This window comes from Olea europaea, chromosome 12, assembly GCF_002742605.1.
Source record: "Olea europaea var. sylvestris chromosome 12, O_europaea_v1, whole genome shotgun sequence".
Lineage (NCBI taxonomy): Eukaryota > Viridiplantae > Streptophyta > Magnoliopsida > Lamiales > Oleaceae > Olea > Olea europaea.
In genome coordinates this window covers 17,725,601-17,743,916 of record NC_036248.1, presented here as the reverse complement: position 1 = coordinate 17,743,916, position 18,316 = coordinate 17,725,601, and the positions used below count along the sequence as shown (strand labels likewise).

The window sequence follows — 18,316 nt, the reverse complement described above, 5'->3', positions numbered from 1 at the left end:
TATTTACTTAAAGTAATCAACCACTATTTCATTGATTTATGAATTTGTAATGAATCGAGAGGTAAGTTATAGATTTACACTATATAGTGAAATTCAACAATTGGATAAAAAGTATACGTACACTTTTATTATTGTTACGGTCTTTAATTGAATTCATATTTGATTTAATACATTTAATTAAGACTCATTCCAATTCACGTAGTAAGTTGACTAGACTGTATATGATTAATTTGAATGAGATATGGTCGACTTGAATCAAGAGAGGTAAATTGATTTAAGTAGTGAATTCGATCGAATATAACTTTAGACATTTAATTTGAGATGCCAGATTAAAGGGAACAATTACGATGAAATCCTTAATTCTAAACACATTGACCCCTTGTTTGGCTAGGATTACAATTTAGATTTGAATTTAAATCAAAATCAATAATTAATTTTAACCACATATTTTATGGCAATAACATGTATCATAAACTTTTATCAAAATTTACAAAATAAAATAAAAAATAAATCTAATTTTAATCCATACCAAATAGGGGCTAAATAAATTATAAATGTAAGAATAATTGAATGTATAAAATGTAAGAGAATTATGATTGGTATAAGTATAGAGAAAAATGGAAGGAGGAACAATGTTTATGTTGAGAGCTTTTAGGATTTTCATTTTAAACTTAAAACTCAGCCAAGGTATTAGTTGTAGAATTTTATTTTCTTCAATTTCAGGCCGGCTGGCTCGTTCGGACCGGGGTGTTGGAACCTCTGGCCGGTGCCTGGGTCGTCGTGGTAAATTTACACCACTACCCTTTTCCCACTTATGTGTACACGTCAGAACAAGCCTGGTTTCCTATTATTGAGGCATCACAGCTCACATGATCAGATGTATTTTGCATGAGAAATATTTTTCAAAGAATCTGAGGCTCGCCCACTTGTGGCTAGTTTATTTAATCTCTAATTAATATATATTTGATATATCAGACAAACAAACGCTAAAGTTTAAGACTGCAAGAACCATCCACCATTTTTCTATTCCCTAACATTTTCATAAATCATCCAATCAGAGCAGAAGTTTAAGGATTTAACCAGAAGCATGTTTAAAGGCTAAACATTTTTTCATTCATCACCATGCCAGGCAAGAAAGGAGAAGTAAGCACACCCTCTATTCTCGTATTCATTTCTCTTCATTTATTATTTGCATGGCTGATCATTAATCTGCATTCTACAGGTCATGTGGCCGAGGTTGGTGGCTAGCAAGATCCTCAATAAGAGATTGGGTAGCAATAATTTTGTTGCAGATTTTCCAAGCGACCTGGAATCTAATTTCCTCGAATTTCCCCGTTTCGACTCGAAATCTCTAAGTTGTAGCAGCATTCTGAACGACCGTGTACGCACAGAAAACTACAAGTAAGAACTGAGAACAGTTTTAGTTCTTAATGTTTCAGTAACTATATCAACCACGTGTAATTAATGTGTATTATAATATCCTATTTCTTTCCGAAAGGATTTTTGTTAGTACATGGAACGTTGGGGGAGTGGCACCAGCAGAGGACTTGAATATGGAGGAGTTGCTAGACACGTGCAATATTTGCGACATCTACGTTCTTGGGTAACTTATTATTCAAAAAATAGATCTTATAAAACCAGAAATGCCCATATGTATACTTTTGGAATAATTTTCTTGTATTTTTGTGTTATGATATTAATTAGGTTTCAAGAAGTTGTGCCCCTGAGAGCAGCAAATGTATTAGGACCAGAAAATAGCAAGATATCCCTCAAATGGAATTCTCTAATTAGAGAAGCCCTCAACAAGAAATCATTCAAGAACGAAGGAAAGTCTACTGAGAGTAGTAATCAGTACGAGTTCCGGTGCATCATTAGCAAGCAAATGGTCGGAATATTAATATCGGTCTGGATTCGTACTGAGCTTCGATCATTTGTTCGAAACCCTAGTGTTTCATGTGTAGGCTGTGGAATCATGGGATGTCTAGGAAATAAGGTATCAACTGATCTATTTTCATATATAATTCATCTCGTTCTAAAAAATTAAGATGTTAGAGAAAGCTACACGTTTTCATTTAAATCTTGTGTTCAATAGAGTAAAATATGTCAACAAATTGTTCTTAAGGATCTAATTTTATTTACTACGTTTTGGCTACAAAAATTTGCATTGCAGGGTTCAGTCTCGGTGAGATTTCGATTACATGAAACAAGTTTCTGCTTCGTGTGCAGCCATCTTGCATCGGGTGGTAGAGAAGGCGATGAGAGGTACCGGAATTCAAATGCGGCCGAGATATTGTCTCGCACGAGCTTTCCTAAAGGCTCATCACTTGATTTGCCTCAGAAGATTCTTGACCATGAGTATGTTATTTTTTTTTTTTTTCTTTTAGATCCTTTGTAATAATCCAAAATGATTCGTTATTGAAATGTCTTTTTGTTAATTAATTAGTGTCTTTAATTAATTAACCACATGGTGCGTTAGAGATATCGAATCAATTAGCGGTATAACAACCAATTATTTCTTATTAATTAGGTTAAATGATGTCGTTTTCGATACAAGCCACCTTTAAATTAGAAAACAACTTTTTACTATTATATTTTTATTAATCTCATATAACGTTACCGGATGCTTTTTGGACCTAGATTGTTAACTAGTTGCTAAACCGTCTTAATAAAGTTCGATTTCAATTGGTAAACTGAAGTATTAATTATGATAAACAAATTTAATATATTTTCTTAATTAAGTTGACTTCTGATAATTGTTCCAAACTTAAATTGAAACTCTTTCTCTAACTAAGTGCTAATTATTAAAAAAAAGCTAGAATATACATACAAGTTGATCGATATCACGACTAATTGAGGTCCATCATTAATTAAATTAATTTGTTTGATGCAGTCGAGTGATTTTTCTAGGAGATTTGAATTACAGAATCTCATTGCCTGAATCAGCAACACGACTATTGGTGAACAAAGGAGAATGGAATGCATTGCTGGAGAACGACCAGGTTTTATATATACCCACTACTTTCGCAACTTGTACACATTTTATGTTTATATATTAATTAATAAAGACGCTAAATTTTCGTCGATTTCTCCATGATAATAAAGCTAAGGATGGAACTGAAGGAGAGTCAAGTTTTTGAAGGTTGGCACGAAGGAACCATAAAATTTGCTCCTACATACAAATATTATCCAAATTCTGACCAATATTTTGGCGGATTAGAAGGCAAAAGGGGCGAAAAGAAACGTGTTCCTGCATGGTAACGTATATATCCCGCAATTTAATTACCGAAGATGTGACATAATTATATATTAGATTGTATAAAAATTGTCATTGCATACGTACGTAAAAGATATAAGTCTTTGACAAATTATAAGGGAAAGCGTGACATCAATTAATTAATGTTAAGATAGATGTATGTTTGTATTTGTGGGTAGGTGCGATCGGATAATTTGGTTTGGGGAAGATCAGTTGAAGCAACATTCATACGAAAGAGGCGAATTGAAACTGTCGGACCATAGACCTGTGAAAGCAATTTTCAGCACAAAAGTTAAAGTGACACAGAAATTAAAAGCACTTCAAAATTTCTTTTCATCGGAGAGGTCATTTGAACACATTGCTAGTCAATTAGACTTTCCATGCAAAGACCGAATCAGCCTTAAATTAGAAAACAACTTTTTACTATTATATTTTTATTAATCTCATATAACGTTACCGGATGCTTTTTGGACCTAGATTGTTAACTAGTTGCTAAACCGTCTTAATAAAGTTCGATTTCAATTGGTAAACTGAAGTATTAATTATGATAAACAAATTTAGTATATTTTCTTAATTAAGTTGACTTCTGATTATTGTTCCAAACTTACATTGAAACTCTTTCTCTAACTACAGTGCTAATTATTTAAAAAAAAGCTAGAATATACATACAAGTTGATCGATATCACGACTAATTGAAGTCCATCATTAATTAAATTAATTTGTTTGATGCAGCCGAGTGATTTTTCTAGGAGATTTGAATTACAGAATCTCATTGCCTGAATCAGCAACACGACTATTGGTAAACAAAGGAGAATGGAATGCATTGCTGGAGAACGACCAGGTAATTATATATACCCACTACTTTCGCAACTTGTATACATTTTATGTTTATATATTAATTAATAAAGACGCTAAATTTTCGTCGATTTCTCCATGATAATAAAGCTAAGGATGGAACTGAAGGAGAGTCAAGTTTTTGAAGGTTGGCACGAAGGAACCATAAAATTTGCTCCTACATACAAATATTATCCAAATTCTGACCAATATTTTGGCGGATTAGAAGGCAAAAGGGGCGAAAAGAAACGTGTTCCTGCATGGTAACGTATATATCCCGCAATTTAATTACCGAAGAGGTGACATAATTATATATTAGATTGTATAAAAATTGTCATTGCATACGTACGTAAAAGATTTAAGTCTTTGACAAATTATAAGGGAAAGCGTGACATCAATTAATTAATGTTAAGATAGATGTATGTTTGCATTTGTGGGTAGGTGCGATCGGATAATTTGGTTTGGGGAAGATCAGTTGAAGCAACATTCATACGAAAGAGGCGAATTGAAACTGTCGGACCACAGACCTGTGAAAGCAATTTTCAGCACACAAGTTAAAGTGACACAAAAATTGAAAGCGCTTCAAAATTTCTTTTCGTCGGAGAGATCATTTGAACACATTGCTAATCAATTAGACTTTCCATGCAAAGACCGAATCAGCTTCCGAGCCAACGACTTATGAATCAAATTTTTAGACATCATATGTGAAAAAGCGTTTTTCAATTAACTATGTATATATATGCCCCATGACATGACAATGACATGGTGTACAACTTGTGCATGTTGCTATTGCAAAGGAAATGCCATTATAAGCTTATTGTATTCAATTCTTATGCTGATTTTGTGTACAGTGTTTTTGTCCAAATCAACCTATCTTTTTCAGTAGATTTTATAAAATGGGAGGCTTAATTTGGGCCAACAACTATAATCCAAATTTGATGAAATTTCCAAGTTGATACTTTCAAAATTGTTGCAATTTCCAATACATGTATGTGACCCACCATTATCCTTTCAAAAAAGGTGTGTCTAAATCATTGGCACTAATGCCTATGAAATAATTTGATTGGACAACATTAACCAATCCATGTAGAGAAATTAATTTAATTTAATTTAATTTAAATGGGATATATTGATGAGGTATGGTTACGTATGAGACATGGGCACATAATCCATAATCCATAATCTCCCAAAGAAAATATTTTATTGATAAATAATTCATAACCATATATTCTTGCAGAAATATGAGATATGATTGGATAACTAGGTTAGAGTGATCCAGAGAACTACGGGTGGAATTTGTCTATGTTAAAATTCTAAATTTTCGAGTTGGTGAATGTAGACTATTTCTTTTTTATATATAGATAAGAAGGTACCGATAAAAGGATGAATATTTTGAATGATTTATTTTATCAATTTTATTGTCGTTAAATCTCTTTATAAATATGAGATCATGATCTATATGCAAAAATAATGTAATCGTATATATTGTGCAATGTATTGAATTTGCATTATTATTTATAATTTTATAGTACAGTCCGTCTAGCTTCATTTTATATTACAAGAAGTTACATGCACATGAAAAATAAGAGAAATTCATGCAGAAAAAAATAGAGCAGATGAAAGGCTTGGAAATCAAAACATCATAGGCTCTTGATCATCTTTCCATCGAGAAAAAACTTGGACGAAGAAAAAGCTTCAATTTGAGAAAAGAAGTCAAGTAATCTAATCTACGAACTTTCTAGAAATAATGCATAAATGAAATAAGGTCTTTTAGTTTTACTAACCTGTTATGGGTCATGGTTTTGAAGTATCTTAGATTGAATTCCAGCATGCACTGACGGACCCATATGGGGTCATGTGGGGTCAAACGACCTCACAGCTTTTTTCCCTTGCTTAAAACATAATTTCCTGCCAAAGTAGTGAACCAACTCAATTAATTTTCCTAGTCCAATGCTCAAAAAGCCCTAACCCAAATCCTACTGTAGTAGCATATGATCTTATTTTCGTTAATGATACGTTGTTCGAAAAAAAATTCACTTTTGACCCCACAGTTCGAACTGTTTGAATCCGCCACTAGTTGCATGGTAATATGCTAAAAATAAATCTTTTCAAGTAGTTAACTTATTATGCCATTTATTCTGTCTTGAGTGTTGTAAAATATCATTTCATTTCATGTCATGAAATAATTACTTAAAATTCACGAAAATTTTGCCGTATGAATCTTCCATGAATAAAGAAAGTTTAAAGTCTATATATGACTACTTATGCTATGTAATTCCACATATATACTTGGTTTGGTTTACAAATATATTTTTCTTTCATTTTACTATGTTGATTTGAACTTTTAACTCGATTTTCTTCACTTCATGTCAAAATTGGGTAGACACCATTTTTTATAGTTGACAAACAAACTTTTTATTGTGTATATAGTAGCCTTGTTAATAGTTTAATCGTAAAAAGTCAAAGGGATCGAGAGTTCTTTTAGTGGAATTAAACTCGATAATGGTGTACTTCAAGACAACTTTGGTGCAATGACCATCCTTCCTCAAGCAAAATGCGCAAATTAAAGAAAAACACAGTAAAGGGCGACGATGCTCAAGCTTCCTAGCTAGGTATAATATAATCTCATCGAAGCTAGAAACTTTTCATGGCTGCATGTCATGAACGTTGTCCAAATTTAAGGGTATTGTCCACTAAGGCCAGTAGACAGAGGTTGTCTGCAAAAAAGAAAACATCGATGTTGCTTAAGCCAAATATTACATAAGACGATATAGGATTATTTATTTGCTTAAGCAAACCATGTATAACATTAAAGTGATTAGTATCTTTGTTTTATATAAACATCTGGCTAATATTCACTTCATAATATTGTTTATCAAAATCTGTTAAACCGTGATTGAGATTTTTCTTCGTTTTCTAATTATAGGAGGCGAGGTCGTGTTTATTGATAAATAATTCATAACCATATATTCTTGCAGAAATATGAGATATGATTGGATAACTAGGTTAGAGTGATCCAGAGAATTACGGGCGGAATTTGTCTTTGTTAAAATTCTAAATTTTCGAGTTGGTGAATGTAGACTATTTCTTTTTTATATATATAGATAAGAAGGTACCGGTAAAAGGATCAATATTTTGAATGGTTTATTTGATCAATTTAATTGTCGTTAAATCTCTTTATAAATATGAGGTCATGATCTATATGCAAAAATAATGTAATCTTATATATTGTGCAATGTATTGAATTTGTATTATTATTTATAATTTTATAGTACAGTCCATCTAGCTTCATTTTCTATTACAAGAAGTTACATGCACATGAAAAATAAGAGAAATTCGTGCAGAAAAAAACAGTGCAGATGAAAGGCTTGGAAATCAAAACATCTTCCATTGTGAAAAAACTTGGACGAAGAAGAAGCTTCAATTTGAGAAAAGAAGTCAAGTAATCTAATCTTCTAACTTTCTAGAAATAATACATAAATGAAATAAGATCTTTTAATTTTACTAATTAACATGTTATGGTTCGTGGTTTTGGAGTATTTTAGATTGAATTCCTTGCATGGTAATATGCTAAAAATAAATATTTTCGAGTAGTTAACTTATTATGCCATTTATTCTGTCTTGAGTGTTGTATAATATCATTTCATTTCATGTCATGAAATAATTACTTAAAATTCACGAAAATTTTGCCGTATGAATCTTCCATGAATAAGAAAGTTTAAAGTCTATATGACTACTTATGCTATGTAATTCCACGTATATACTTGGTTCGTTTACAAATAGCTTTCTCTTTCATTCTACTGTATTGATTTGAACTTTTTTTATTTTCTGCACTTATTTCATGTGAAAATTGGGTAGACACCATTTTTTATAGTTGACAAACAAACTTTTTATTGTATATATAGTAGCCTTGTTAATAGTTTAGTTGTAAAAAGTCGAAGGGATCGAGAGTTCTTTTAGTGGAATTAAACTCGATAATGGTGTACTTCATGACAACTTTGGTGCAATGACCATCCTTCCTCGAGCAAAATGCGTAAATTAAAGAAAAACACAGTAAAGGGCAACGATGCTCAAGCTTCCTAGCTAGGCATAATATAATCTCATCGAAGCTAGAAACTTTTCATGGCTGCATGTCTTGAATGTTGTCCAAATTTAAGGGTATTGTCCGCTTAGGCCAATAGACATAGAGGTTGTCTGCTAAAAAGAAAACATCGACGTTGCTTAAGCCAAATATTACATAAGACGATATAGGATTGTTTATTTGCTTAAGCAAACCATGTATAACATTAAAGTGATTAGTCTCTTTGTTTTATATAAACGTCTGGCTAATATTCACTTCGTAATATTGTTTATCAAAATCTATTAAACCGTGATTGAGATTTTTCTTCGTTTTCTAATTTTGGGAGGCGAGTTTGTATTAAGGAAGGTCCATTTGGATGTCAAAATCACAGCATCTCTCATCCACAAAATGGGTTGAAATACCCGCGCAAGTTGAGTTCTATTCTAATGAAAACTTATCATTCATGCGATGTGTAAGTGTGGGACTCTTGTTCAATTTTCTTGTCTATCTTATTTGTTATTTTTCCATTTCTGTCATGTTCCATTATAATGAACCAACCTATATGACTTCCATTTTTGTCCTCGTGAAATTTCGTCCACATATTCAATATTCTTATATCTATATCTATTTTCTAACATGGATATTTCAACTTGAAGTTAAATAAAGGTAAGGAAGTGGACAGGTAACTATATTTCTATTTTATGCTTCTAGCAACATGGCCCATGTCATATGCCCCTCATATTGACATGCCCTATGTTAAATTCATCAACTTGACAATTCTCAATTGTATTGAATATAAATAACATTGATCAATATCTAACGTCTAAGATTTTATTTTATTTTAAATTACATATTATATATGTTTACACATCATTACATTTGTAACCACTTTAATTATCGTTCTGCAATGTTAGATAAACTATTTTCAATGTCCTAATTATATTTTATTGTATTGGAAAAAAAATAAATCAATATAATGTGCATCAAATTTGACTTGGTTTACATTTCAATAGGTTCAGGACCAAGCAATGCTAAGGTCAACCAGCATGGTAACGTGCAGGACTCCCATCACTATTTACAAGTAAATTATTTTAATTCATATTCACATAATATATCAGAATAACTGTAATAATCACAATTAACTGTAACGGTCACAAAATATAACATTGATAAGTATACATAGAAGTTCACAATTAATATGCACTGTTCATTGAATCCACAATCGCTCATAAGTACATTGATAGATGTTGATGCATTGAAAACAGAACTACGTGACCTAAAAATAATTCGGAATGAAAGTGTAATTGCTTGACAATAAAATATGGAGATTTAAAATCACCAATTCAGTCACCTATTATGGCAACTTCAATAGGATGAATCTCAGGAATCCTCATTGTGACCTAGGGCTTGTTTGGGAGCGATTTTTTCACCCAAAAAATTGATTTTTTGACCGTTATTTCACTATTTCAATCGTCATATTTGACTTCCTTTCTCACAGGTGGACCTCACTTTTCTCTTAACGGTCAAAAAATCAATTCTCAAAAATACTCCCAAACAGGCTCCTAATCAGTTGAAACATGGTATTGAAGAAGTATAATTATGAATTGTGTGGCCAGTCTGTAACATGAATTTGTGGAGATTTATAGTGAAAATGGTGAATTGTATTGTTAGAGAGAGAAAGTGGGAGGTAGTAGATTAATTGGGGGGATAGACTCTGTTTCAAAAATATGAAATAATTGCTATATTTTAGGATATATTATTGATGGTTAAATTTAATTATCCTTAGTTAAATTGTATTTTTTTTAATATTTTATAGATATCGTTACTATATTTTTATTGATTTAAGACCTGATTTTTGAAACTTTTCTTCAAGTTTGATAATTATGAAATGGTATTCACCATGTATAAAAATAGTTACGTATTTTTCCCTAATAAAAAGTAAAAACTCGACCTTAGGAGACTCTAGGACTAGAAGGTATTTTATATGGGCCATATTGCCGGATTATCCAACCCATTATCACCTCCAACCTGAATCAATACGTTTACAATCAGGCCCAATTCCACCTTTGCGCCGTATATATAGATTTTCAAATCGATACATTTCTCATTTTCTCACTCCCTCCACACGGACCACACCCAGAAATGAGGAGCAAGCGCCAAGCAATGCTCATGTCTGCCAGTGGGTATTTCAGTGCTCCAAACCCTAGCCTATAGTAGCTATACGCACAAGAAGGTTTTGATTTAATCTATTGGTTAACTGATTTTAAAATTTCTGTCATTTTTCTTTTGAAAATAGTTGCTCAAATTTTCTCCAATCGTCAAGTACTCCGGTTTGCTAATCGCCGACCGATTTTATCCTGCCTTCGCTAGGTAAATTTCTTCTAACTCTCCGATTTATATTTATCTTTATGGAAAAATTGATCTGTTTACACTTTTTTTTTTTTATATCCAGGTATCCACCTTACAGTGACTAAATCCTGGAGTCTACACCTTAGCCCATCAAGCTGCAGACAGGTTAAACCGCAGGTTGTGCCCCAAACTAACCAGTGCTCAAGAGCCCCCCAACTGATCTGCAAAAGTATCAAACAAGTCGTTTCCCATCTTTGCACCTTGCCTTCCAGTAGAGCTCCTGCCTTCCAGGAGAATATCTGCCTTCCAAGAACCTTCCAGAAATCGAACTCACAACCTCTGATCTCCCAGCCTTGAAGCGCCCTCATTTTTGCCAGTTGGGATGTGCCCTGGGGGGCAGTTGATCCGTTTACACTTGTTAAGATGCAATGCTGTTGTAGAGTCTTATATTGCACAACAATTTATTAGCCAGCGTAACAGTTCTGAATGGCCTAATTTGTGGTCGTGGTCATCATCATCATTATAATTACTTCCATTTTAATTATTGTGAGAGTGACAAGTACATTGGATGACTTGAGAGTTCTTATATTTGTTGGCTAAATGTTACATTGTTGTGTTCTTAATAGTTTTTCAAGTTGATCAGAAAATCTCAAGGTACATTTAATCAGAATCAGGCGGATTAACTTCATAGGCAATCAGAAATCAGAATAAATATATTTGAATTTTGACTATATGTCAATCTGTAATTTTTTTTCCTTTTCCAAATATTAGATCTATAAAATTCATGAGCTAAAATCATAGCTGCATTAAGAAGCCAGAAACGAGAGGGACATTTGTCCGATATATAAAGGGAGAAAAATAAATCATTACAGCTGTGTTTAACAGCATTAACTTCCCAATAGTCTGTTTAACTGAAAGAATCCTAAACACCATGCCCATATAACTAATTCTACCGTTATCAAGTGGGTAAAAAAGTAATTGACTTGGATCCTGCTGTGGAGGCTGAGGTGGGTTCATCTAAATCTGTGTCGTAAGATCCCCCCTCAAGAGGGGCATGGATATTTAAGATGCCCATCTTGGACAGATTTATGTGAAACAAAGCAGAACCAAGAGGTTTAGTTAGTATGACTGCTAGCTGATGTTGTGAAGGAATGTGATTGATTTTAACTAAGCCGGATTGAAGTTTTTCTCGAACAAGGTGACAATCTATCTGAATATGCTTCGTTTTCTCGTGCTGAACAGGATTATTGGCAATAGAAAGTGCTGATTTGCTGTCAGTGTACAAGAGAGCAGATTGAGGATGATGTACAACCAAGTCTTGCAAAAGATAAACAAGGCACTGGATTGTTGTGGAAGCTAATGCTCGATATTCAGCTTCAACAGAGGATCTACTAACTATAGGTTGTTTCTTAGATTTTCGGGAAATTAGAGACTCACCAAGGAAGATAGCAAAACCAGTAACACTTCGCCTAGTATCAAGTCAATTGGCCCAGTCACTATCACTGTATGCTTTGAGGTGTAACTCTGAGTTTGCAGGAAAGAATAGGCCTTGACCAGGGGTAGCCTTGATGTACCTAAGAACCTTGTGAGCTGTATCTAAATGGGGCTGAGCAGGTTTAGACATGAATTAACTGAGGACCTGGACCGAGTAGGCCAAGTCGGGTCTAGTAATGGTGAGATAGATCATTCTGCCAATACGTCTTCTATAAGTTGAGGCATCAGATAGAAGATTGCAGTCTTCTGATTTGAGTTTGAGAGTATAGTCCATTGGGAAGGCAACCGGCTTGCATCCAGAAAAACCAGAGTCTTCTAAGATATCCAGGTCATATTTTCTTTGACTGATGCTAATCCCCCTCTGAGATCTAGCAATCTCCAATCCAAGGATGTACTTTGCCTCTCCCAAGTCTTTGATTGTGAATTGATCATCCAGAAACTTTTTCAAAATCTGAATTTCATCAACATTGTTGCTAGCAAGGAGAACATCATCAACATAAACCAAAAGGACTATGATTGAATTGACAGTATTTCAAAGGAATAAAGAAGAATCCGATTTAGACTGATGGAATCCATAAGCAATGAGGCTGGTGTGAAGTTTTGCAAACCATTGTCGAGATGCTTGTTTGAGCCCATATAAGCTTTTGTTTAATTTGTAAACCACGGAAGAATCATGAGTAGGATATCCTTGGGGCAGCTTCATATAGACTTCTTCATGTAAGTCACCATGCAAAAATGCATTGTTGACATCTAACTGATGTAAGTGCCAATGATTTACAGATGCAACAACCAAAAGAACCCGAATAGAAGTTAATTTGGCCACAGGAGAAAATGCGTCAAAAAAAATCAAGTGCTTCCTGTTGGGTATGTCCCTTAGCAACCAGTCGCGCTTTATATCTTTCTACAGTGCCATCAGCTTTAAATTTAACCTTATAAACCCATTTGCACCCAATGACATATTTGTCATGTGGCAGATGCATGAGGGTCCAAGTGTTATTCTTTATAAGGGCTTTGATTTCTGTGTGCATGGCTTCCTGCCAGTGTGGGTATTTTACAGCTTGGCCATAAAACTTAGGTTCAAAAACATTAGAAATGGCTGTGGTAAAAGCTTTATGGTTGGGAGCTAATCGAGTAGTTGAAATGAAATGAGACAAAGAATAAGGTTTACCTAATGCACGAGGTCTGGCCAACATTACAGATGACCGGATTGCAATGAGGGAAGAGGGTAGATCACATTGATAATTATTCAGGTAAGAAGGTAAATGCCTAGGTCTAGTAGACTGTCTAGGAGCAATCTGAGGAGGAGAAATAGGTAAAATAGTGGATGATGACGTGGGAGAGTGTAAAGAAGGACTAAGACTTAGATCTTGCCATTGTTCTGTCAATGAAGGTTGAGAGACCTGATCAAGAATTGCATCAACAGATGTTGGTTCTGAGCTATGTGGAGTAGAAATGATGTTGGGGACTAGTGTGGAATCAAATGAGTGAATTTGTAGGTGAGTGATGGGAAGAAGCCTGTTTGTAGGGGAATGTAGTTTCATGAAAAATTACATTCCTGCTAATAAAGACTTTATGACTTTGTAAATCATAAACTTTGTAACCTTTATATCCAAGGGGGTATCCAAGGAATATACATTTGGATGCTCAAGGGAAAAATTTGGTTCTGTGAATATTGAGTGTGGATGCAAAGCAAAGGCAACCAAAGGCTTTGAGATGGTCATATTCTGGTGGTTTTTGGAAGAGCAGTTCATAAGGGGTTTTGTTGCCAAGAATGGGTGAAGGAATGTGATTTATAAGGTGGACTGCTGTAAGTATGCAGTCACTCCAAAATATGAGGGGTACATTTGATTGAAAAAATGATGTTCTAGCCACTTGTAGAATAAATTGGTGCTTTCGTTCCACCACTCCATTTTGTTGGGATGATTCCACACAACTTCTTTGGTGGAAGATTCCATGAACATGATAAAAGTTTGGCATAATAAATTCAGCACCATTATCTAATCTAATAGACTTTATTTTGGTATTAAAGTGGGTAAGGGCCATGTGATAGAAGTGTTTGATATGACCATGAGTTTCAGATTTAGCTTGCATCATGAATACCCAAGTACATCGAGAATAAACATCAACCATTGTGAGAAAAAATCTGTAACCATTAAAGGATTGTACACCAAATGGACCCCAAATGTCACAATAAACTAAGTCAAAAATTTAATTTGACTTTGAGTAGCTAATAGGGAACGGCAACTTCTTTTGTTTGCTAGAGGACAAATTTCACATATATCTAAATTGTTACAAGGTATTTGAGAAGTAATGCGCGAAATTTTAGACATTCTTGTATCGGATATATGCCCAAGTCTGAAATGCCATAAGCTATGGTTGGAATGTTGAAAAGCATTGACTGATGGAGTGGTAAAGTGATATGCAGGAGATTGATCATGGACAATTAGTAGTTGATATAAGCCCTCATTTTCCTTAGAAAAACCGATCATCTTCATGGTGGACAGATCCTGTACAAAACAGTGAGATGCGAAAAATATCACAGAAACATTAGAAGATTTTGTTAGTTTAGAAACCGATATAAGATTGAATGAAAATGAGGGTATACATAGGACATTATCAAGTGTTAAGTTGTCAGAAACTCGAACTTTCCCAATGTGGCTAACTGGAACATAAGTACCATTTGGTAAATGTACGTTGGTAATTGAGGTTGAATCAATGGAAGTAAAAAAGATTGATGAACAAATCATATGATCTGTTGCACCAGTATCAATTATCCAAGAAATGGTTTTTGGTGTGGTGGAGGCTGTATTACAAAGAAGGATACTTGTAGTGATAGTGGCAACTGATGGATTATGTACTTTAGAGGATGGGATTTGTTGAGCTTTAGTAAATGCTAAGAACTATTGGTAAAGGTCTTGGTTGAAAGAAGTACTTGGTCCCCCATCACCTACAGGTTGTTCTAATGTCACAGCATGGGCAACGGGAGCGTCAGCCATCATTCGTAATCCTCTGGGTCCTTTCCAACCAGGTGGGTAGCCAATGAGTTGGAAACATTTATCTACAGTATGGTTGAGATATCCACAGTGACTACATTTGGGCTTCTTTTTATCTTTCCAAGATGGAGGTTTGTTGAATGTTTTTGAGGGCTGCTTTGCTATCATTGCAACTGACTCTGGGAATGAATGAGTATGCAGCTCTCTTTGGCTCTCTTATTGGAGAAGAAGAACATATACTCAAGCAAGTGGTGATAATGGAGAAGTCAGTAGCAGTTGGCTTCTCAATGCAGAATAAGATTCATTGAGTCCTATGAGGAACTTCATAACAGCATCTAATTGCTAAGTATCAAAAATGCTATGTTGTATATCGTACGTACAACTAGAGAACATTCCACAATTGCATTTAGGCAGAGGTCTACAGCTGATGTACTCATCCCATGTGGCTTGAAATGAATTGTAATACACAATGAGTGACTGAGAACGTTGAAAGTTAGAGCTGAGGGATTTTTCCAAGTGATATACTCTATGTCACACCCCCAAATTAACATTGATATCTATACACAACCTAGATATAGAATTTTACATATATTTTTTTCTTCGAGTTTGTTAACTTCTAATCACCTGTGACACGATCATATAACATATCGAAACCCAAAATCATATTGCCATAATCCAATATATATATTCAGAGCTTATAAACATGTCTACAGACCATTTCAAAAGTACACTATATAGGATTCCAAAATATAACCCAACAGATGGTAGCCTACAAAATAACCCTACAAGTCGTCATCCATGTACATCAAACTCTGGAATCCTGTAGGAGCTCTACAGCTAGCCATGCTCTCTATGTAGTTCCATGTTCACCTACAATGCAAGAACTACATAAGCCAATGCTTAGTAAGCAAAATCATGCATGTCCTGAACATGAGTAATAACGACATATGACACCATGCCATTTACTTTAAATATCATGATAAAAAGTATCATATTTCAATATTCGTCAAAGTTGACTAGAAATCATTTCACTTGAAATCTTTCATTTCATTGGGCCCTTGACCCACCTACTATGCACCGGATAGAGCTCTGCATAATATCAATATCAATAATCAAGTGGCCAATATGAAATCGACACCGACAAGTGGACCATCCTCTCGTGACCACTAGAGGCCCATCCCCTGACTACCCCTATGATCACCCAAGAAGTCTCCCACCTGGCAGCGCCAATAATCATAACAAGGGCATAGTCGAGTGGTCCGCCCTCCCGTGATCACCAAAGGCCCATCCCTTATCTACCTTTGCAATCACCCAGGAAGTAACACCCGCAATGCCAAACATATCACATAAGCATACCTCACATGCCTCGGTGCCCTAGTAGTGGTCAATAAAACATTTATAAAGAAAACTCACTTTGAAATCATGTTTCGTATGCAGGATTTTCAACCATAATCACATGTCGTGCATGCATATGAAAATGCTCATGAATGACATATTTAATGTAAATCGATGTCTATAGGTTAAGCAACCTCATACTCAATGATCGTAACCACCATATGATGTGCTATAAGCCTCTTATCAAAGTTATACAGATATTTCAACATTACTATGTCACATATACTAGGTTCTTGCATCGTAGTTGCAAATGGATTTTCACTTACCTTTCGCCTTTATGTGTGTAAGCTCCTATGGAGTGTGTATCAATTCCCTTTTTCGCTCAACGTCGAAAAGTCACCTGTATTATCATCTAATATTAAATACAATCCTCCATTTAATAATCTTAACACACATAATCCCAAAATACGTCCATTCACGCCAAAACAATTTATACCAAATCATTATTTCAAGTTGCCGATGGCATTACAAACTAATCCAATAAGTCTCGCTATCTCTCGAGTCCAATTATGAACGTCAACGTCATCCAATTGTTTTCAACAACCTAGTATTCCTTAGGATATATTTTCTAGGCCCAAGAGTTCATTAGGGGACATCTAAATGTTGAAATCACATTAAATACCCAAATGGACAAAATCTGTTTTCTAGGTTTCCATCACCGTCCACTCATTTTTCAAATTCTTTTTCATGCCCTTACCTACATTTAACGGTTCCCAAACTTTTACCACACACCTATAACATATATGTGAAGATAATCAGATCATAACATTGTGACAAATGAAGTGTTTGGAGCTTCAAAAACAGTCCATTTTCCACTACACAAAATCAGGCAGTTTTTCCCTTTGACTGTTTTCGGTTTCCATTTTATTATTATGATACCAACAGAATCCTAGGCCATTAAAATCATTTCTACACTCCCTACTTACATATAAAAACGTTCATATTGATATATATAAGTTAAACACTAAGTATCATCCCAAAATCAAGGTATAAATCACTCAATCCAGCAATTCCTCATTTCTGTCCAGATTAATTTCTTTCAAATTCTTGCCATTAATTACCCCTATTTAGGCATCATAACATCATTAAAAAACACTCCAACTTAATCAAAAACAACTTCAGATGTTTAAGAAATCATAAACCCCTTAAGAAATAATAGAAACAAACCTCAAAACTGTGGAGTAACAAGGCTGTTCAGAAATTCCAGCTTCTTGTTTCTGTTTCTCTTTGACTGTTTCACCCTCTTTTCACTTGGAATCACTTAGGGACGAGTTCAGGGAGTTAATATATTATCTAGGAGGTAAATGAGTGGTCTTTAAATAGTTGAAGTCGTGCATATTACTTAAGGATTAAGAATATCATGGGCTGCAGCCACCTCAAGAATCAAGGTGAGTCACTAAGCAGGAGCTGTCATCTTGGCTGCAATACTTGACTTTTCTACCATTATTTTTGTGTCCATTTATGATATTTAAGATATATATTCATCCTATATTAAGTCCTTGGGGATTAGACACGAAATTTATGCCTTAGGGTTGAAGCAATTATATATTAAAGTGAAAAATCCCCTAGCATGAGCTGTCCAAGTAGGAGGTGGCTTCTTGCAGCCAACTTTGACTTCTCCCTTGCACCACATGGAGCCATATGTGACTTAGAAGAGTTATAAATATCTTGTGTAAAGTTCTAAGGACTTATAGGACGTGTTGGAGGCTTAAGGTCGAAGGAATTAGAGGTTAAAGTGGCAAGTCGTCACATGTTAAGTAGGTGTTGTCTTCTTTGATTAAATTCTGATATTACATCTATCCTTGCAGGTATAAATCAAGTGTCATTCGTTTATTTTGAGGTGCTTACAATCTATTTCACTTGCATTAAGATCCCAAAGTACTTTATAGATCAAATTCCTCAGCTGTTCATTTAATTTCTTACCCGATTCTCAACCGA

At 34.5% G+C, this 18,316-nt stretch overlaps 1 protein-coding gene and 1 long non-coding RNA gene across 2 annotated transcripts; one reads left to right on the top strand and one right to left on the bottom strand.

Moving 5' to 3' along the window:
• Positions 1 to 960: 960 nt before the first annotated feature.
• Positions 961 to 4,935, top strand: LOC111405935 (type IV inositol polyphosphate 5-phosphatase 9). Its single transcript, XM_023035054.1, has 8 exons — positions 961 to 1,143; positions 1,223 to 1,401; positions 1,499 to 1,603; positions 1,705 to 1,993; positions 2,171 to 2,355; positions 3,986 to 4,094; positions 4,199 to 4,350; positions 4,529 to 4,935. The coding sequence occupies exons 1-8, from the start codon at positions 1,123 to 1,125 to the stop codon at positions 4,767 to 4,769; spliced, it is 1,281 nt and encodes a 426-aa protein (XP_022890822.1). The 5' UTR covers positions 961 to 1,122; the 3' UTR covers positions 4,770 to 4,935.
• Positions 4,936 to 15,812: 10,877 nt separating this feature from the next.
• On the bottom strand, positions 15,813 to 17,585 carry LOC111406999. Its single transcript, XR_002705015.1, has 3 exons — positions 17,546 to 17,585; positions 16,645 to 16,718; positions 15,813 to 15,853 (listed from the first exon to the last, which is right to left on the bottom strand). It is a non-coding gene; the product is annotated as an uncharacterized LOC111406999 (long non-coding RNA).
• Between the last annotated feature and the right edge of the window lie 731 nt (positions 17,586 to 18,316).